At 34.8% G+C, this 22,067-nt stretch overlaps 1 protein-coding gene across 2 annotated transcripts in view; it reads right to left on the minus strand.

Moving 5' to 3' along the window:
- Positions 1-351: 351 nt before the first annotated feature.
- The window catches only part of PTPN3 (protein tyrosine phosphatase non-receptor type 3), a 125,787-nt gene continuing 104,071 nt past the window's right edge, over positions 352-22,067 (minus strand). For both annotated transcript variants that reach the window (XM_014880504.2, XM_088171701.1), the window contains 7 exons: positions 21,288-21,378; positions 20,981-21,042; positions 19,997-20,143; positions 17,744-17,872; positions 11,993-12,138; positions 11,183-11,318; positions 352-7,329 (listed from right to left, as the gene is read on the minus strand). In XM_014880504.2, the coding sequence (XP_014735990.1) occupies positions 7,252-7,329; positions 11,183-11,318; positions 11,993-12,138; positions 17,744-17,872; positions 19,997-20,143; positions 20,981-21,042; positions 21,288-21,378 (789 nt within the window). In that variant the 3' untranslated portion in view covers positions 352-7,251. The remainder of the gene's footprint in view (positions 7,330-11,182; positions 11,319-11,992; positions 12,139-17,743; positions 17,873-19,996; positions 20,144-20,980; positions 21,043-21,287; positions 21,379-22,067) is intronic.

Here is a 22,067-nt window from a genome sequence, read left to right on the forward strand (position 1 = left end):
AGGACAGGCTGCAGATTTCATACACAGGAGCAAAAAAGAAAATCTGAACTCAAACTGTTATGTGGCCTTGCATGACATGACTGCAAAGGTTTATTCATCTAATTAATCAAGACAATCCTCTTTCATAAAACTTGTTGCGAGTGAAATATTCCTAATAATTTGTGACTTGCTTGGTTTCTTTTTTTTACTATGGTATATAGACCAGACATTTCCCATAAAAGCTTGATTGCTTAGATAAAATTCAAGCTGCATCCACCCGTGATTTCTTAGTTGATTCCTTTCCTATCAAAAAGGTCAGTAACTTTTTAATGCAAGTCTTATTTTCTTTTTGAATAAGCCACAGTAAAACCATACAGCCAAAAAATGCTTTATTTCACCATTAGCCATATAACCAATATGCATAAAATGGTGGCTATACTTTTGTTCAAAACAGTTCCAAACCCCAAGAAAGCTCTACTGAAAACATTAACCAACCTTTTGTTCCTATAAAAATAAAAAAGCAAAATTATACATTCAAGAGGTGTCTACACTTTTAAACAATAAATTAAACTTTGTACTATCAACATCAATTTACATTTCAAATGATTGAAAAGTACAGCGTAGGGTACAAAATAATCTCTTTCCTTACCTTCCAAATACATCAAATACATTCTTATATTCCTTTAATGCACTGGCACCTAAGATCTTAGAAGAAACTATAGAGTGCTAAAGGAAAAGAAAAAAAAAATTCAAAAACCCCCAGCCAGAGTCCTTAAATGGATATTACCTTCCAAGGTTTTGCTGACAAAACTCTGACAAAAATGCTAACTGAACTTATATGAAAATACAAGCTTAGTGACTAGAATAGTGAAATCTTCTCCAAAACTTGCAAAAAAACCCAAACAACTTTGGCTATCCCAACTATTATGCAATTTATTCCAGTATTATAAACACATTCCCATATCAGTATAATCAAGGTCAGTTTTAACCAGTACATCATTTGTGAGAATGAATGGCAGGCAGATTTTTAGAACTTTTATAAGACTGTCCCCATTATATCTCTTTATTAAGGTTACACAATGAAGTGTAAAAACCTAAATAAATTATGTTTAGTGCTCACTGCACTAATACTTATCATTTATTTTGCAAAACCTGGATGAGAAATAAATTTACATTTGAGCGCATATACTAATTCCCCACCTAACTTCTTCAGACAGTAATTTATTTCCTGCTAAATCCCAAGTTTTCAATCATGTATGCAAAGGGCACTGATCAGGACTAACCCAAGTGCTGCCACACTCACCTGCTGCTTTACTGAAGCAAATGAAGCCCGCTGTAATTAACACTGCTGAGCTGAGCTTTTTGGGTTTTTCTGAATGGAGTGCTTTGATATTCTTGCAAACTCATACAGATACACCTGATCTCACTTTGAACTGGACTGCTTAGGTTAGATAATACAAGTCCAACCCCACTAGGGTCAATATAGGCTACGGATTTATTGTGCAGGATTTCAGTCTCTTTCCCTAAGGAAGGCAGTACTTTTTCCTTACTCTTGAAACAGGGTTGCAACCAACCATGTGCAAGGAAGTTGACAAATAATCTTGCATTTGGGCTGATTATATGCACATTCTGTGCTTTAGTGGCCATGCTGCACACTAGCTGAGAGCAAATTTGCTTTATGACTAGGTAAGCTGCACCCACAGCTAAGAAGGTACTTCTAACAGCTAACCTTTGTATTTTTGAAGAAAAACTAATTTTTTTCCCTTTAAAAGATATGCTTTGTACAGAATTTGGTAAATAGTAATTCCTTACTTGAAGATTCAGCTTTTAACTTTTTTGGTTTTTTTAAAGCATAAATTCTAGCTTGGTGCAAGATAACTTCCCGATGCTTGAAAGAGCAAGCTCCAAGGACTATTTACAAAATATTCTGCAAAAGACTGATAGGAATATGATACTACTCTGGCTTAAATTGGTAACTGATGTTAGATAAGGGGTTTAATAGCCCTAACAAAGCATCTGCTTCATCTTAAGCATGCAGGGCAACCTCACCAGTTACTCAGCCACATGCAGGTTTAATTTATGTCTCAGAAAAAGACATCAAATGAAAACAGCCAATATAGTTCTTAAGAGGAAAATATTTAAGAGGTTTTTTAACGTTACTTAAGAGTACAAACCAGTAGATGAGGAAAATGTTCCACTTAAAATTATTTTCTATGTGGGTTTGACAAAACTTAAATCCCATGTAAAGTATGGCTTTTTACTAAAGAAATTGTTCCAAGAGAAATGATACGTTTAAAACACAGAAGTGTTTTAAAGGAAAAAGAAGAAAAACAAATAATATATTTTTCACCCCTACTTTATCTGTTAAAAGCATTTTCATGTTCACAATGCTTGATTACTTTTCCTTTTAATTTTAAGTTAAACTCAGGTTTTATCTGCCCCGAAGAAAACATTTCTTACATGCTTTTCCATATATCTTTATGATTTCTACCACTGCTAGCAGCACTGTTTAAATTCCTCAGAAAGATCAGTTGCCTCTTCAGCAGGTGAAAAAAACCACCCTTTCTTAAGCCACAATAACATCACTTTGCCTGAGACAAAGCCAGTTTCACACTTGTAGGAAACCTCAAAGTGATTTTATAAGACAAAACAATGACATTTCAGGAAACAAAATCATGAAAGCCAAGTAAACAGAAGTTAAACAGTTAACAGTAAACTGAAGTGCTTCACTAATGTCTATTAAAATAAACACTTTAATATTTTAAATACAACTTTAATTAAAGGTTAACCTGCAGCTAAGCCCAAAAGAAAGCACAAAGTTAGACTACTCTTATCCAAGTAGTCTGCAAGCAATTGTCCCCTCTTGAGATGAATTTGTCTTAAAAAAAAATGAAAAAGGACAACAATATTTCCTGGTCTCTTACAGACTCTGCAATTTGTTTTTTTTCCATAATATTATTGATCCTCAACATTTACTCTTTATAGGAGTGGTAAGAATGCTACTGTCACAGAGTTAGCCTGAGCTGAAAAGTGGTTATATGTATTATGTGGTGCTTCTTCCTTTTGATTCAGAGAAACTTACTTTTTTCTTTAGAATGACAGGGTTCAGTGATTGTAGATGCTACTCTTTGGAGCTTATACAGTGTTAAAGTACACTAAAATGAAATAATATTGCATTAGACTGGTATATTTAAACTGTTAATGTAAACAGCCATTTGTGATGGCTGAGGACTATCAGTGTCAGAACTTAAATGCTAGAAACCCATATAATCAATGAACAAAATATTTAATAAAAACTTTACCTTCTAGATAGCTTCAATTAATAAATACTTTTAACCAAGCAGACTGATTGCAGGTTATTAATCAAAATGCAAACATTTCCCAGCACACATTCTCTGGAAAGGCTGAAAGAATAAAATAAACTTGCACTTAAATGCTACATTTCAGAGTAGAAAAATAAAGCCATTATCAGTGAAATTACTATGTGTAAATTATAAATGACTGAATATGAACTATATGCATCTATTTTCAACATTTATGCATTTAGTCTGACACAAGAATACTGTCTACAGGGAATAGCTTTTTCATAAAAAAGTATCATACTATGCTTTTAATAAAGCCAATACAAATTTCATTATATAATTCAGAACTAGAGTTCTTTTCAAAGACATATATTTAACTAAGTACTGCACAGTAGGGAATATGAGGGGAAAAAGGAAAACCAACAGTTAAAAAAGCTGAGTGTATATGAAGACCTGTTGCTGAATTTGTGGGTACATTTTGGCTGCATATAATTTAGTATCAACACCTAAAAGACAAGATAATTAAAAGCAAACCCCTGGATTACAATTTTTTATTTTTTTTTTCAAAACACCACCACTATTGAAGGTTTGGTTGTATTTTAATGATTTGTATTTCATACATCTGGTTACACAAAAGGCATTCATGGCTTAGGGCATTGTTTTCCTTATTTTTAATAAATAGCAAGACCTGTCCCTTTCACCTCTGTCTCAGAAGTGTTCCCCTGTGAGATTTCAGAAGACATGCTGAATAGGCAGTTTAGTTACTTCCATATCAAATATAAAGCCACTAAGTTAAAATTTGTTTAATTCTATATACATATATGTTAGTGTATTTCACAGTGATGAAAACATCAAGGATTTATTGATCCCTCTTCATCCACCACCACATCAGACATTTTGAATACTTATTTTCATGACGATGTCAGCACAGGAGAAATCGAGGGTAAAATGTTTATGAAGGTTATACAGAATCTTGTCTTCACAGCATTTTCTACCATTTGCCAGTTGCTTGACAATTAAAAACTTTGTGGTCACAAGTTTTAACTCCCACACCAAACCCGCCCCCAAACCAATCAATCAGATTTATATTTTTGTGATTTCTTAATTTTTGTGGAAACAAAAGCTGGCATTAAAATGTTTTCATAATTATGCTTTCATTGCAAGATCAGATCTAAGGCATACTTCATTCAGTGCAAAGTCATCACATACTACAGAGAGAAGACAAAACCCCTTCAATTCTCCCCTATGGACCCTACAGGTATATGTGCAAAACCCAGCAAGACTGAAATAAAGATGGACACAATATACAAGATACTTGTGTAGTTAATATTTTTTCTAAGGTATTTTAAAAAAACCCCAAAAACGAACAAAAAAACCTTATAAAGATTACTATTTATATAGCTTTGAGTATTCTTTCTGTGCCCAGCAATTTCAAACAAGTTATTAAAATCCAAGAGCTCCCCAATATTATTACCAAACCCATCCAAGTTTACCAGAACAAGAGCAGCATTCGTTGTCACAATATGACAGGCATCATTTAAATGCACACATACTAATCCAAGTCAAGTCTATACCATATATCTTGAGACTGGAGTTATACAACAAATAGGTTTACAGTGCTTTGGTAAGTACATATTAAACATAAAGAAACATAAATAGCAATTGGAATATAGGAATAACCTTGAACACAAAGAAACCATGAGTGCTTCCATGAAAGACACAGATGTCACAAAGATGCTCTAAATATTTCTTACAATTTATTTTCTTGCCTTTTTCACTTCTTGACAAAACTACTAAATACAAGTCATGCCAACTTCAAGGGATGACTGAGACCTGGTCACAGGAAAACTTAAAAAAAAAAAAAAAAAAAGATGTTTTAACAGACAGGCACACATAACAAAGTTTCCTAAGTAATATGTGCATGTCCACTATAATTTTACACTTGGATTCATAGACAGATTGAGCTACAAGATAAAAAGTGAGTAAGGCAGTCTTTTGCCTTCTAATCGATGCCCAATCAAGCAAGATGACAACGATCCAAAATAATACAGAAAACTCCAGTTGAAGTGAAATTTGGAATGCAGTATGTAAGGATGAGCACAAACCTATTCAACCTAACAAAGCCAAGAAGGTTTCCATATTGCCAACTACTCTGCACATCTCAATTAAAACTCTTTTGGATCAATAAATAGTAACCAGGTAACTTCTTCAGCTACAGCTAAAAATGTAATCTTGGAGAAAGGATCAAGCCTACAAAAGACAAGTCAGCAATTTAGCTCATCCTACATGCACTTTCTAGTTATCTCCTGGGGGAAAAAACCATAATTTTTCAGTAACACGAGAGACGCGTATTGTATAGCTGTGATAGTTTCTATAATGAAACTCCAGCTATAAATGATAATATCCATAATACAAATCATAGTTCTAAAATACATCTGAATATGTGTGTGCATATATATCTCTCTGAAAAAAAAATTATCTAATTTTCTCTTTTATACATATAAACATCTGGCTAATACGCCCCATAAAAATTTTTCCCTATTTAGGACTAATTTTTAAATAACAGAGTTTTAAACAGTCCCTTAGAATATTTTTAAACACTATTAAAAAATTAATAACTATCTCAGGTTAATCAAAAAGCACACACAAAATAATTTAACATTATACAAATGTGGTTATACTGTTCAGAAAGTCCAATTCTCCCATCTGAAATGAAATAGAGACCAGTGTACCTTAGGTTGAATTATTCATCAGTGTACAAATTCTTTCTCTCTTTCCACGTGAATCTTCAGGTGAATTTAACTGCATTTCTGCCTGAGCAAGAAACACAGTAAGTCTGGAGAACTCTTGCAAAAGGGAGTTGTGTTTTGCTGGATAAGAGTGCTTTGCTGGAGGGCAACATTTTATCACCATCTGAATACTAGCAACACCTGTGCCCTTGTAAGCTTCACACCTTGAAATAGCAGCAACATATTTGATGAGTTCAGTAGTAATTTTTCTTCCAGTATTGGATTACACTACTTTGCATATACAGTAAGTCAAAAGTCTAGTACTTGTGTGCAACATTAATCCACATTTACATCTGAGAACTCATAAATACACATGGAAACAAACATGATAGAGAATTAAACCTCGTTTTAAGTTAAAATGTTTTCAGTCCACATAGAGAAACAGCAGTGAAAAGTATAAAGGAAATGGACAGCAGAAACAGAAGAAAAGGGGTGCAATAACTAAAACTGTAAGTAAGTCACTGTCAAAAAGGCAAGTTGCAACTAAAATTGATCAACAGAAGATGCAGACTGTACCATCTGCATAAATGCCTAAATGCAGCATTATTTTCACATCACATACAGTAGATGTGATTTCTAAGCAGCATATTATAACAGCTGGCATACTCACTAATAGATTTACGGTAACTGAATACTAAATTTCTCCAGCACGGTGTACAGTAGTTATGCATTAGCCTTTAAAGCTCTTTGTCAGCCTTTTAGTCAAGGTGACAGTTCCAAGGATATTTAGTATCCCAATAAGAAAGTTACAAATATTCACCTTCAATGAACTTTCATACAACACAAATATATTAAATACCTTCTTAAGATGAATCATTTCAATAATAGGAGTTTTCTTTTTGCTATTTCAAAGGAAATACAAGGAACTTTGTAACTTCCAAAGTAAAGAGTGTTTTAAGGCAGTAAAAGATATGTGTTAAGGTTTCCATGATTGTTTATGGTTGTCTATGTGAATAAAGCATATTACACACAATTGCTGTCATATATTTATCTATGTGACTTTGTTATACTGTACATGATTTAGCAATCTTCTTTAGAAATTTAAAGTGCCACAGTTCAAATGTGCTCCTCTGTCTTTTCATGGGCTTCTTGTCCATTCTGGTTGCTTTCAGAAACAAGCCCTTGCTTTACTTAAAGAGCAGTTTTTTAGGCGAAAAAAGAACTCATCCTTCACTTCTGTGCTAACTGGAATCCAGGGGTCGAACCAATCCTTCTTTGTAAACACGAAGAATAGCTTCACAAACAAATTTGTATTGACTCTGTGTAGGAAAGAAAACACAAAAACATTTATGGATGTTCAGTTAAACTGCTGATTAGACAGTATTATTGAATAGGACTAACAGTTCCATGGCTTCCTTTTTTCCTGAGCAATGACAGGAGAGGAGCTACAAGGATGGGAGGAGAAAATCCTACTCTCCTGTCTGTGTTCACAGTAAACAAAGCCGACATTTACTCTTCCTTGAAGGACAAGCATTAAAAATCACACACCAAGGAAAATACAGCTCCCCAAACTAAAAGAATACGTGCTTAATTTTCAGGGAATAGGAACTACTTGTAAAAACTGTGCATGACTTTTGACTAAGTTTAACTTGATATTTACCTTCTTTATACATCTCATCTATTTTGGGGGGTGTGGTTAAGTAGTTATCTGATTATTATGAGTATTCTGAGCTTGCCAGTTGTGCAGTTACATAATACTGGGCACATTTAAGTTACATGACCACATTTAAATTTGCCATATAGCATCTATAGGTGCAACTACCTAGCTGAAATATTTTTTTTTTCCCAAAACACCTACAGTACTGCAGGAGTCACTTGATTTTCAATTTTTTATCAGAACTTATATCTCCTTTTGTAACAGAAGAACACAAAACCTTTCAAATTTATGTTTCTGAAGTAGCCACATCAATTCTTCTCTTACTCAAAATTTTGATCTCAATTAGATCTTAGTTTTCACAAATTAGAGTTTATTTTCTGCATTATACTATTACAAAGACTTGCTCTTCCATGACCTTGTAGTGCAATTATTTGTTAAAAACAATTAGCCTGTAAGCCTTTTCCTAAAAAGTGATACAAGGAGACATTATCAATAGGACAAATGCAGAACTAAAAATCCAGGTAGCCTGAATAAATTTTTATGACTAACACAATCCTGAGAACACAAGATGATTGAAATTTAAAAGAACTTGCAAAGACCAAAAGTACCCTCACTTCTTCTATGAAAGTACTATTGTCAAAACCCTCAAACGAGCTCTTTCCTCCAAAGTTCCATGTCATATATTCAGAGAAGCAAAGCTTCACATTTTTATATCCCTTTTTCCATCTTTGAAATGTTCTCCCAGCTGCCCTTGTATTGCCAGCTCCCATTAACTCTTCTGAAGCATCCAGAAACATTCTCCCACTATCTCCAAAAGGGCAGGGCTAAAAGATAACATTTGAACTGTGAAGGACCTTTAGGTTGCTTTTATACACCAGCAGTTAGGAATGTTATTCTTGTCCATAACGTAACACAACACATTTTCTTTTAAGTACAGAAAAACTTAAGGAAAACAGGAAGAGGGAAATGAGTTTTCTGCATCTCGATTTTCCTGGCTTTTCTTTCAACCTTTCAGTCAACTACTCCCACTTTCAATGTCACTTTGTTCTTATTTCTTAATTACCATGACTTGTCTCTTCATTGTTATTGTCATTTCTCTATTTCTACTGCCTGAACAAGCCAGGTGTGGTATTTAGCCCTCTGTACAATACTTCTGTTAACTTGTGTGATCAAGTTACTGAACAAATAAAAGAATGAGCATTTCAGCATTGCTTCCTCTGACTCAATCTCTGAGTACTTGTTTTCTTTGCTCTTATCTATTGCATGTATTCTTACTGCTCACTCACCTAGCAGCTACTTCTATTATGTACATCCTAAGCACTGTATTCTCCATTGTTTAGATATCTAATTTCTGTTTATTGGAAAATAACGGTTAATCTTTCTTTTTTTAAATGAAGGGCCATACAGTTACACCAACTTTGTTATAGCTTCATCATTTTGGCTGAAGCTTTTTTTGCTGCTCAAGGTAACAAAATGGTCTTTGAGAAACTACAGCTTGCACACGTTTAACAACAGACACTAAACTGACCAGGTAATACCTCTGATAGGTCGGCTCTTTTTCAGTATGCCCTGTCACAACATGCATCTGGCAAATCATATCACCTTAGAATCAGAGCACACACACAGTTCCCACAGGGCAGCTGAACACACTAGGCAAGGCTATTGAAATTGAACAATCCCTTTATTACAACTGAATCATCTCTAATGGCTTCTCCCAGAAACCCTAAGCAGGATATCAAATATGAGCAGTGAGACTAGCTGGAATGCAGGCATGGGAATGTGATAGAGCACCCAGGATAGATTGAAATATTAACATGCAGCTCTCTGGTATTCTGTTTTCTCACAGTTGAGTGCTTGCTTCTGTGTCTCATTTACAGCACAGTGTGCCAATTTTTCTCACTGGCTTTTCAAAGCAGTATCTGCCTTCTTCAGAAATAACAAGTGAATTTAGTTTCCCAGTATTGCTGCTACAGATCATCTCTCCCCTGATTGGGCTGACAGCAAACTGTGTAACACAGCAAGCAAGGTAAAGAATCCTATTTTAGATATTCCACACTGGGAGTCTGACTGTAGCTGTATTTATTACTATTCCCTGTATTCTTCAGTTATGTCAAAGTGTGGAATGAAAGGACAATCCTGGCTGATTTCTGTTGTAACAAAAGGGATTCAGTCTTCTGGCAAGCTGAAGTTTACTTCAGGATTTTACATCTGATTTTCAAGAAGAGGCTCACTTCTAGAATGTTGAAGCTTGAACTTGTTTAGGTAATTTTAGAAACTGAGGGCTGTAGACAGGTGCAACTTCAGAAGTTAACACTCAGCTTCCTTAAACTTGAAGCTAGTGTCCTTCATCTCATGACCACCTTTGTCATCAGTTCAGCTTCTACTTCAGCAAGGAACAGGCAGGGCACCCTTCAAACAAGTCCCTTGTCAACCACACAGTCCTGACTCTCTTCCAGAGAGTGCAACCCTGCTGCAACGAACACGAGTCACAGCAGCACGCACAGACAAGCTCTCCTCACTGAGCACTCTAATGGTACACAGGCAGCTGCAGATCTGACACTTCTATGCCCTTTATGATCCAAGATTTCCCCCACATCCAGTCATAATGCTAATTCCTGCAGTCATTAATCTGTTAATGAATAGACTTTGTCTTTTTAAGTTAACTTTCTGCGATACAATGGATTTGATTTCAGTGCATTTCAGGCATTTTCTCTGTAAGATGAGACAGAAATGTCAGATTTAACTGTTGGCTTTCTGTATCTAAACCCCCTTACTTTCATTTCTCATAGGGCATTTAGGTCTCCAAGATAACACACACCAAGAATTCTTGTCATCCAGTCTCTCCTAAAGACAGGACAAGCTCTCATCCTTCATCTGTCTCTAACATCAATATGTTCACTTCCAAATGAACACAAAATTGCTCTCATAAACTCAGGCTGTCTCACTTTCATCTTAAAATCACCGTCTACTTTCCTTTATCTGTTACTGATGCTACTCAACTTTTCCAATTGGGTAGTGGCAAAATTTAAAAAAATCTGTAGTATGTTCTTATAGAATTTCTACTCTAAAGTGGCCTTTTGCAAAACCACTTCCTTCTTTTCAAACCAGGCCACAAACACTTTGATTTCACCTTCAACTTAATAACTTCCTATAGTGCTCTGTACTAGAACAAAAAGCAAAAATTTCTCTGCTTCTTGCAGAGAATTTAGACAAAGGACTATGAGCAGATGATCAGTACAAGTCTGACTTTGGGCATTCTACCTACTTACAATGTACCAAAATCAATTCTCTTTTCATGGCAAGACAAGAACTATTTTAAAAATAGAAAAATACGTACCTCATTAGCAAAGCAGCCTTTGCCATCATGCTACATTATGCTAAAGTTATGAAGTCTGAAATATAATGGCAACAGAAGATTCATACTACTGTATCAGTTTAAAAAATTTTGGCCCTGTTTTATAACTCAACAAGTTCAATATATATACAGAAAATGATACTTCCTCTCCATCACTTACTGATGTTTGCACCATCATAGCTCTCTGGTCTCGCATTTTCCGTACAATATCCAGTGGATAAACAGGTTGGTTCCTTTCAATTAAGCACATGGCTGTTTCCATAGTGACCAACACACCAGTGCGACCGATTCCTGCACTGTGAAATGCAACAGGAAAATAGTCTATAAAATTAGGTTTTTGCAATCCACCGAATTCATAATATAGCCTTAATAGTAGGATGGCATTGGAAAGTACAGGAGATCCTAGTAAAGTTCAAATAGAGTGCAAAGTTTATTTTTACAGTAACTTCAGTAATATTTTCTGGTAATTACTAAAAAGAAAATATTTTTTAATATAAATAAAACCTCATCTATAGTAAATGCATTTTTAAACAATTAAACTGCTCAAACTGTACTGGTTTGGTATTTTTGTCTTAAAAAAGGTCTAAAAGATCTAATTGATGGCTTTTATGACACACACACTTGAATAGCAGGAAAAGAATTTTTGCAGTACCGTTCAAAATGAGATTTACAACAGTGGTAGAGGATTAAAACCAGAGAACAAATTAAATTGCAGATTATCAGAGCTGTGATAATTATGTGACTAAGCCACTTCATCAAAAGGTTGCAGGAGAAAGGGAGACAAAGTAAACTCATCCTTTAAACGCATCATCAGTGTTTCTGTCCTCAGCAGTAAATGCTCGTATTGCACAGTTTAACATTTTCATCAAATTCAGACAAGAATCTCCTGTCTTGCGGACAAATTTTTCCCATCAAATGCTTATTCTAGGGCTGAAGTAGATCTATAATCAGAGTTTTAAAACACAAGTACCTGCAGTGAACAAGAACTGGCTCATTCTTGACTCTCTTTGGTCTCATACAGGTCACAAACTCCAAGAAGTCCATGGAGTCATCAGGAACGCCATGATCAGGCCAAGCTACGTACTGGAGATGGGTGACGGTGTGTTGTTGTTCTGTCTAAAATACAGTAAAGTTTTCAGAAAATAGCCAGTCTTATTACTCCTGTATCAATGTTTACTATATAAAAGTCATATTTTTCACAGCAAGTGTTTTCTGCAGATGCAATAAGAGGTAGATGGTGTAGAAAACATTTGCACACTTAGAGATTCAGGTATAATAAAGTTGCCTGCAACACTTGCTAAATTTGGTTGCTGTTAGAAAACAGTATTTATATATTTTTCATACATACATGCTCAGTTTACATACATGAATGACGTCTGTATGATTCACAGGAGGATACTTTTCTGTATGGAAGCAATATAATTAGTTAAAAGATTCTGTTGTACAAAGTTCTTTTTTTGAATCAATTATATGTAAAAATCCCACGGTTTTACAGAAGTTATTTCAATTTAGCCTTTTGTTAACTTTGATTATGAAATCCCTCAATCATCTCTGCATTCAGATTGGGCTGAACTGATATGTTACAGATGCAACTGATGGTTAGGGTGGGAAGGAAAAGACCTAAGATGCTTGTGAGCTCTGCTGCATGATGCAGTGAGGATCTCAGTCTTTACAAATTGAGACAAATCTTCATGATTCTTCATTCCTTCCACATGTTTTGCAATATTTAAGCTGTTACCTGTATTTAATTTATGTCCATTACCAGACTTAACATTTGGCACCCTTCTGAAATAAAACTCTCCTTTATGACTGGATTAGTCTATTAAAGCTAGCCTTTCCCTAGTGGTCCACACAGGAATGTTTTTGTGATCTAGTGACTTTAAAAGGTCTTTCCCTTTTTCTCTTATGCTCACAATTGCTGAAATATAGGACCTGGTTTTTAAATGTCTTCAACTGCTTGTTTTCTTCTCCCACTTGAGGATGTTCCACTCCCAGGGAACCGGCTAGTAGGACACAAAAGATGGAATAAGTACTACCTATGTACTAAGTAGAGTCCTAGGGAATATGTTTATGCCAGTCAAAGCAATTGCAGAAACTTACAATTGCCCACAGGGACAAAAAGAAAAATGACACAGTTCATACTTTGCTTCTTAAAAGCAGAGCCTGAGCAATCAACAATTAAAAGGTACAGCATAAGGCCCATGTGGACAACGTAATCTAACATTAACGACCAAGCTCACTGTAATACAAATGACATCAGGATCTACCATTCACATCATCAAAAGATGCACAATGACCAGTGACCAGGATCTCTGCATGAAAAAACATGCAAGGTCTTTTGCTACTCAGCTCTACTGAGTAGAAAAAGTTGACCTTGATCAAGAGATTATCATTCACATTTTTCTGAAATGCCACAGATTTAAAAAAAATACAAAAACATGTCTAGAAAATGTCATTAAAAAGGCCTCCTTTGAAAATATGCACATGCTTAATCAGAACCTCTTCATAAAGGAAATGAGATAAAGAAGCAATTACACCTAACAGTTTGAGCTGATTCTCTTAAATCAGAAATGTTTGAATTGCAGTAAAACAAAGATGATTAGTTTGAAAATTATCCAAGACTGAGTATCCAGTTGCCTTCTATATGCTTCAAGAATTTAAAGCTACATAACATGGATAAGACATACCTGAGAAACACTGACACTGATCTGTAGAAGCAAAGTCATTTTACAAGCTCAGAACAAAAGGAAGAGCTGACTTAATTTTTACTTATCAGTACTTCAGGCTCAAACAGAGTAAGCTGCATTTAGTTAAACAGTTTACAAACATTAGGTACAAAAAGTACATTACATAAGAATTGCTCAGAATGAGAATATGTTAAGAACATGCACTTAGTCCTCAAAGCTGCTGCTTTTGGTGTAAGTATCTTCAATTTCTGTTATGTGCCTTAGAGACCAATATAGGTGTTTGCTAATTATTCCAGGTATCTCAAGCCTCAGTGCAGCCTTCCAATTATTCGTGCTTTAACATGATGAGTTTTGATTCTTCTGAGATTATTCAAAATGCTGAAACTTGACTATTGTCACTTGCTTTCCAAAATGTACAAGTACTTTAAAACACTTTATATTTTATTATCAATTTAAACCTAATGTAAACTGTAAATATATTTGTTTGTGGTAGAATTAGTTTTTCTATGTCTAAGGTTTTCTGTCTCATACAGAAAATGTCAAAGCAGTACTCTGATGAAGTCCAGATTTTGAAAGCTATTTTTAGCAGGGTTTTGGGCTTTTTTTAAAACATAATATCTTCAAGTCTGGTGAAAGTCAGTTTTTAAATACAGAAAATGCCAGCCAAACAACACCCCACGTGGAAATAACTTACATTAAAAGACCACCACAGTTACTAAAATCTAGCACTTCTACATGAAAAAAATGCTAGAATTGTAGTTACTGGTTCCACAGTAAGCCGTACAGTACATGTTATCTTAGCAATACTTATTTTTAAACACTATTCCTCTCAGATCTTGCTCCTTTATACAAACCTGCTAATGGAAAATAAGAGGTAACTTCTTATATTCCAGTTATTATCAAAGCACAATTCTCTGCATCTCAGTTTAAGTCTTTTCCACAGTTTGTTCTTTTAGCACTGAGGTTTTCAATGACAGTCATCCTCATGACTGATAAATGTATAATTTTTCTTCATGAAATCTGGCTTTATTAGTCCTGTTTTATGAGTCATAGAGTAAGTGAGGCAGCAACAGCTGATTATGGCTTGATTGCAATTTTTGCTAAACTTGACCTTGTACACCTTGCTACTCCAAAATTATTTAATGGGGTTTTTTTTGCATTCATGTGGATTGATTCAATGGATTTCATGTATTTGGTATTTCTCCAAATCAGTTTAAATATTATGGATTCAAAAAAATTAGTCTAAACAACAGATACCAGTGTCATTTCAGGATTATGTAATTTGCCCAGTTTATCATCAGCCCTTTGGCCAACATTTATCTTCTTCATGGCACTGATCCACATTTACTTAGTAAGGAGCTACAGAGATCTAAGACTTCATGTTCGTCCCCAGCTGTTTGTTATTGTGCTTCTTCACTGTCATTACAGCAAAGCTGTTCAGCAAAAAAATCTCCAACAAAACTATGTACTTCTCCCTACCCTTTCTGGGCAAACTCAAGATATCTAACTGCAGCAGCAGCTTCAATGTGGTTAAGCTAACATCCTAGATTTTGCTCAGAAGCACATGATCTTTTCCAGTGAGTCTGTCATTGGGGCTGAAAGTCCTGACAAAGATTAGGGCTGTCACAGGTAACGATTCAAATGGCTGCTCTAACGCTTGCAGTACAGCTGTACTGTCAAGACCTTCAGCAACAAAAATATCCATTCTTCATTCCTCTGCAGTTTGCAGCCTTGCTTATTATAATTACATCAAAAGGCAAACTTCCTTGTTTCATTCTCCTTAAATGATAGGCTCTCCCTGATTAATAAAAGATTTGTGTGCTCTTCTGAAAATCAACACACAGAACTTGGAATCATAGTAGCCATATAGAAGGTAGGAAATTTAAACTTGAAATGTCAACCTTAATCCTTACTTATGTTAAAAACCAAGCAATTGATTTTGCATTTCAATGTTTCAGTTAATGTCCTTTTTTGCAGAGGTTATAACAATCTTCAATAATGAGAAAAAAAATCAGAATGTAGCCCTGAAATGGCCTTTTTATCTTCTAAGCAGGAAAAGGTGTGTTCTTTGCCAGGGAGCTTCACAAACATACGTTGAAAGCTGAGTCTGAATAATTGGGATTAAAGTCCAGTTCCTAAAGAGTAAATACTCTGGCAAGTGGCATTTGGCATTTCTTGGACAACTGTTCACACATTATAATGCTGCTGTACACTCTTGCCACAACACTTCTAACTTACTTTTGTAATTTGGCTCTTTATGTTTCAAAACCAGTGAGATTTAATGGCCAATCATACATTGCAAGGCATTTATCTTAAAGGAAACGGAATGAAAATTTGTTTCAGGCTTCTTATGCTACTTTTTCAAGGATCATAAAGAAATACGTATCTTGATTGACAAAATAGTGCACTGTGTGATGAACTCTGCACTCTCACTACATTATTTCTTTCCTTTGTCTGTTTGTTCTGAAGCTTTTTTAAAAAAAATAAAAAGCCTCAACCAATCCCCAAAACTCCCAAATTTAGTGCTACAGTATAGCTTTCAATCTTAGTCTTGAAAAGAAAAGGCAGGAAATTAAACCTTTCTTCATTTTATGAGACTTTGAAAGGTTACAAATAAATAATTTGAGTGACAAGAGCTAAAATTTTGGGTACATATAGTTGCAGTACTACTTTTATAAGGTTAATTTTTTTCTATTCTGACATTCAAATTTAACACTCACAGAGTAATTGTTAAATGAAGAATAATATCATTATATTACAATATACAATATTACATTATACACGGCCAAAATACAGAAATAAATATCATGCTGCTCCCTAACTGGGCAGTTTCTCATATCTAGAAACAGAAGTACTGTAAATTGTCTTAACTGAGAAACCTTTAAGTACTCACATCTGACATCTCACATGTTTATGACTGCAAAGGAAAAGTTAATCATATTAAAACAAATTTTGATGCACTGTCAAGTGAGAGAATGTCAAGTTACAAATGTATGAGACTAAAGGATTGGTCATCTTGCTGTAAGAACATTGATTAAATATTATTTTTTAAAACAGATATTGCCTTTTCCTGGCTAACTACTTACTATTACTACTAGCAATTCTGTTAACAGTAAAAGCTACTTAACTATACAGGAGTTTAAAACACTGACTGCAAATCAGATTTTAGTCAGTATACAGTGATTTCTTACACATCTTATGATAGCATAAACGCTTCATCTTTTTAGAAAATACCTGTGGGCATAGAATTTTGGAAGAGAGATGAAGAAGAGAAACGTATAAGAAATGAAGGTCAACTTAAAAACAAGAATCAAACTTCAACCCCTACAATTCAGGTTGTGGGAAGTCTAGATGTGACCTGAACACAGATTTCACAACACAAGATAATATGCTGTGTTTTGCCTTTGCCTTGCTCTCTAACTCCCTAGACATGAGCATGAAAGTATTAGGACTTACGGAATACAAGTATTTTTCATAAATTGAACACATTTCAATTGAGATACATATGGACTTTTTTCTTTTTTAAAATCTGACTAAAGACAATGAAAAGGAACTGGTGAGATTCTGCATCTTCTCTCAAAACAACTTTATGATGTTTTACTTCTTTATTAGCTGTTCTAGCTGCATGTGCTATTAACCAAGTGACCCATATATCATCCTTGAAAGAGCAGAGTTACTTAGGGAAAAAACTCTCATTATAAATCAAAGTACTCATGAAGAGTCAGTGATTGCAAAACTCTTTAAAGGAAAGCAATAAACTCCCTTATGAAGCTTATTGCAGTACCTGTACAGCATAATGTATTATGGAACTTCAAAGAGTGTGTCTTTGAAGAAGCTCTAAAGAAATAATCATACCATGTTGATCCATATAATACACACATATTCTATTTTAAAAAATGTACATGTGTGTAAATAGACACATCATATCCACCACACACAGAGATATACATTGCCAAACACATAGTCTTTATCTACCCATCTATAAATGTATTCATTTAACTTGTTTGGGATAATTAAAGGCAAGGGACATTTACCTCAATGTTTGTAATGACCATTTCTCTGACAACATAAGCAATCGTGCAGTCTTCAGAGTGGCATCTGACACGGAAGCAGCCATATTCCATTACATCTGGTGGATCAGGCCAATACTGATGACATTTGGTCTGTAAAGAAAATTAGGCACACATCCAGTCTGTTGCATACAAGCCTTTCCATTTCCAGCCTTCCTTCCTATGTTGTGGTTCAGGGAATTCAAGGAGCAGTGCAAAATCAATTTTAGTTTTCTGGTGACATTTTTTTTTTCTCATCCAAATTGAAAAACAGCAGGAAAAAATAGGCTAAGTTCTCCATAAACTTCTGTTTCAGTGATTTAGAATAAATATTCATGTAAATTGGATGCATGATGCTTTGTCTGCTGCTTATCGGTAATTGATAGAATGACTTCTCAAGGCATAATGTGGGAGAATAAAGATGGATTTATTCTGTCTTAAGAAAAGAAGAGCAGGGGTTAAATTTGAAACTAATTTTAGCCATCTAATAGCAGGTTACAGCAATGGCAAAGCCACTCTTTTCTTGAAAGTGAGCAATGAAAGGACAACAGGCAACTGCAAAGAAGCCACAAGGGAAATTCTGACTAGGTGTTGGCAAAAAAATTCCACAAAGAAGGACAAGCAAATAAACAAGAAGCTCTATGAGAATGTGGAATCTCCACCTGTGGAAATAATTAAAACTTTGATGTGACACTGCAACCTGCACAAAGTTCTAAGTTGTTTTTGCCTATAACTTTTAAATTGATACAGAGTAGCATGAGCTGGAATTTTTTGAAAATGTGAGATTTCTTAATTTTACCTTTAATAGAGTTCAATTTTCAGAGGCTTGAAATTCAAAGTATAACCATTATGCCTGAAAGTTTTACTGTGGTAATTTATCTTAACTACTTTCCCCTTCAAATTTATGCCAAAATAATGTACTCATTTCTGAAAAAAAATGAATATTACTGTGGAGGAAAAAAAAGTCTTATCATACAAATCTTAACACCATTGGAAAGAGATAGTCTGGAATGTAAAACCTCCAAGACTAGGAAAACGTTTGGCATTTGCCGATGGACATATTCTTGATAAGAATATACATCTTTTTCTATGTCTGAAAGTTCATCCACAAACTGGGCAAATCTAAATAATTTCTGAAAGCAAACAAAACTCATAAAAGTGTCTGGTATGCAAAGGTACCAGCAGGATGATTACAAGCTATCAACAATTGCCCTGAAGTTTCCAACTGACTGCATGAACTCCAGACTATTACTAATCCGTGTTTCTCCTCAATCCAAGGAAATGAATACACCAATACAATCAAAAGATGAAGGGAGAATTTTTATGTCAGGTGATATTCAATAATGTCTACTTCCATGAGCAACTACATAATGTTACCATGGTTAGAATTTAATTGTTGCTTAACTGTACTTCTTTCCATCTCAATCTTTATGCTGTTTAAGACCTAAATTACTCACGCCCTTGCTTTCTGAAAACACTGGGTTTTGACTGGGATGCCAGAAAAATTTGATAATGTAGGACAGATCACATACAAAATACAGATAAAGGCTACAGTGAAGGCATACAGGAGTCACCACCTTCTACACCTCTTAAAATATCCAACTATTGAGTTTTCAGCTTCTAAAACTTCTAAACCAATACCTTCCCATTTAATCTAAAACATCATCTTTAAAACTACAAAGGACAAATTAAATCAAAATACATCAGATTTTCATGATGATATTCCAAAATTCAAGGAGAGACAGAATTTATCTAAACATAATTAAAAGAATTATCACAGCAATTCGAGGAAAGAACCTGAGATGTAAATAAAAATAAGCAAGCCAAATGCTGACTACTAATAAATACCACAATGGCAGACTCCTTTTTACAGCTGGACTACAAGGTTTGCTCAGCCCACTCAATGCTTCCAGACATTTGCTGAATCTTTTGGAGGGAAACTGCCCCATGGAGGCCAATACTCAGGCAGAAAAATAATAGCACATAGTATCTGTCTGATCAGCACAACAGAGTGAATGCAGTGATTTCTGTTTTTCAGACAGCTGGTTTCTTTGCAAAGCAGCCTAACAAAAAGCAAGTTGAGGACTACCTGCTCTAAGTAATTCAGAAAGCCTGGCCTTCAGACGAATGATTCAACAGAATAAGCTGACCTCTTTTAGGGTTATTTAACCATAACAATGGAAAAAAGTTCAAAGGTATGGTACATTTCTTCAGCATACAAAGGACCTGGGCACTTACCCGTCCTCGTTCGGTGAGAGTTGTTAACATGATGATCAGTGATAATTTGTGATCCCAGACTACTTGCCAGAAGTGTACACACGTGTGTGGAAGAGGCCCCTGAGTAGCAATGTACCGGTTCACAATGCCAGCAGAAGGAATTTCCATCTACAGAGGGAAAGAAAAATCCTATGTTAAGTTCACTCTCACTACTCAAGTACTTTTCAAACTCAGCATTTCATTCAAACAGGAAGTTTTGAGGGAAGATTAGGGCAAAAAGCTAAGCAATAAAACAATCAAGATTACAATTTCTTATGTGAAAAACTTTTAAACCATTAGTTTAAAACAGATGTAAATCACAGATTCTATAATCCTTCATGCTGAACTACGAGCAGAAGATCAATAGTGAAAATGTACTTGAAAACTTGAGACTGCAAAGCTTCATAAATTTTCATTAAAATTTAGTAAGAAATTATGGCAGGGTATATACACCAAAGGTATAGCAAAATCTGTTTATTGCCTGATACCAAATACAGGAAGTTAATAAGTGACTCTGTGATTTAGGTGCTTAGCTTACATATCTGACAGAAATAGATTCCCATTTCCTCTTTTCCCTGACTCCCAGCCTACACTTGATTGATTGATTGATTAGGGAAATCAAGGTTCTAGTTTAGCTTCTGGATCCTTCATAGCATAGCTGGTAGGTGATAAGTGGTTCTAGAGGGAAAAAGAACTTAGTTTTATGGAGACAACTGCAGCATTTGAAGTATATCGGGGGAAAATCCCCAATTTTTACTAGTTGAAGAATCTGCACCAGAGTGTATTACTACATGGTAGCACCCACTGTATATTTAGGACGGTCACCTGTTTTTGGTTATGAAATTTTACATCTTTCACATTTACAAATCCCCCCCAAATTAAAACAAAATATTCCCTAAAAAAGCCAAATTTTGTCTGCTTTAGTAATATAAAAAGTGAGTAAATGCAGGTCTCTGTATGACTTACATTCACATAATTTGCATTAATGTAATCTTCATCTCCTTGCAATATTATCCTTGTGGCATCATCTGCACACACACAAGAAAGAGGGAATAAAATTAGCAATTAAGAGACATACTTCCCCTCTATTAAGTTAAAAAAAACACTGAGGACTTGCAGAAACACAAATAGCAGAATACAAACAGAATAAATTACCTTTTAGAAAATAAAATGACCAATTATAACTTCAATTATATAATGAAATCTTTAATCAGCAAGTTCAATACAGGTATTTTAGAAAGCAAAATAGGCAGAAACTGTACTTTAGACTCACAAGGTAGAACATCTTTGTATCTATTCTTGTCCATATTCTGAGGTACCTTTGCACATGTAACAGCCAATCCTGGTTTCTTTCTATAAAGTTGCTGCAAAGTAGAATGAAAAATTATAGGATTTTGAGGAATGTGATTATGCTGTATGCACACTAATTACATTCACACAAAAATACAGAGACTGAAAAAAAATCCGTATTTTCTTTAATGTTTTTCCTATCCTTCTGCAAAATTCACTTGAGAAGTTTTTGTATTTAACATGACAAGAATTTATATTATTGCTAGCCCATCAGGATAGTTAGAAGAATTTCTGGGAAAAAAACAAAAAGACAAAAGCAGCATGTGAGCATCATTGATACAAACTGTTGCTCTGCAAGTTTGCCCTTTGCTTTTAAAACTGCAGAACCAGAAGGACAACAGAGGTTGAGGGTGGAACAAGGGAGCATTGAATGGCATCAGAACAAAAAAATAGCTGCAGACTTATTCTCTGGAATCAACTATAATACAAACATTTCAGAAAAATTTTTATTCTCTGGACTAAATCTATCCATTTCAATCGTGCAAGTACCTAAAAACCCCAAACTTCAATGTATCACAATCTCCTAACACGTGACTTCTTTGTTTTTGGGCCAAACCCTATGTTGCAGACTTTATCTGGAGTAAATGTGGACATATGAAATATGCGGTATATATGGTGTGTGTATAATTAAAATTTTGAAGCTAGTGTAAGGTTAATGGTTGGACTCTATGATCTTGAAGGTTTTTTCAAATCCTCATGATTT

Source organism: Sturnus vulgaris, chromosome 1 (assembly GCF_052056855.1).
Source record: "Sturnus vulgaris isolate bStuVul1 chromosome 1, bStuVul1.hap1, whole genome shotgun sequence".
Taxonomy (NCBI): Eukaryota; Metazoa; Chordata; class Aves; order Passeriformes; family Sturnidae; genus Sturnus; species Sturnus vulgaris.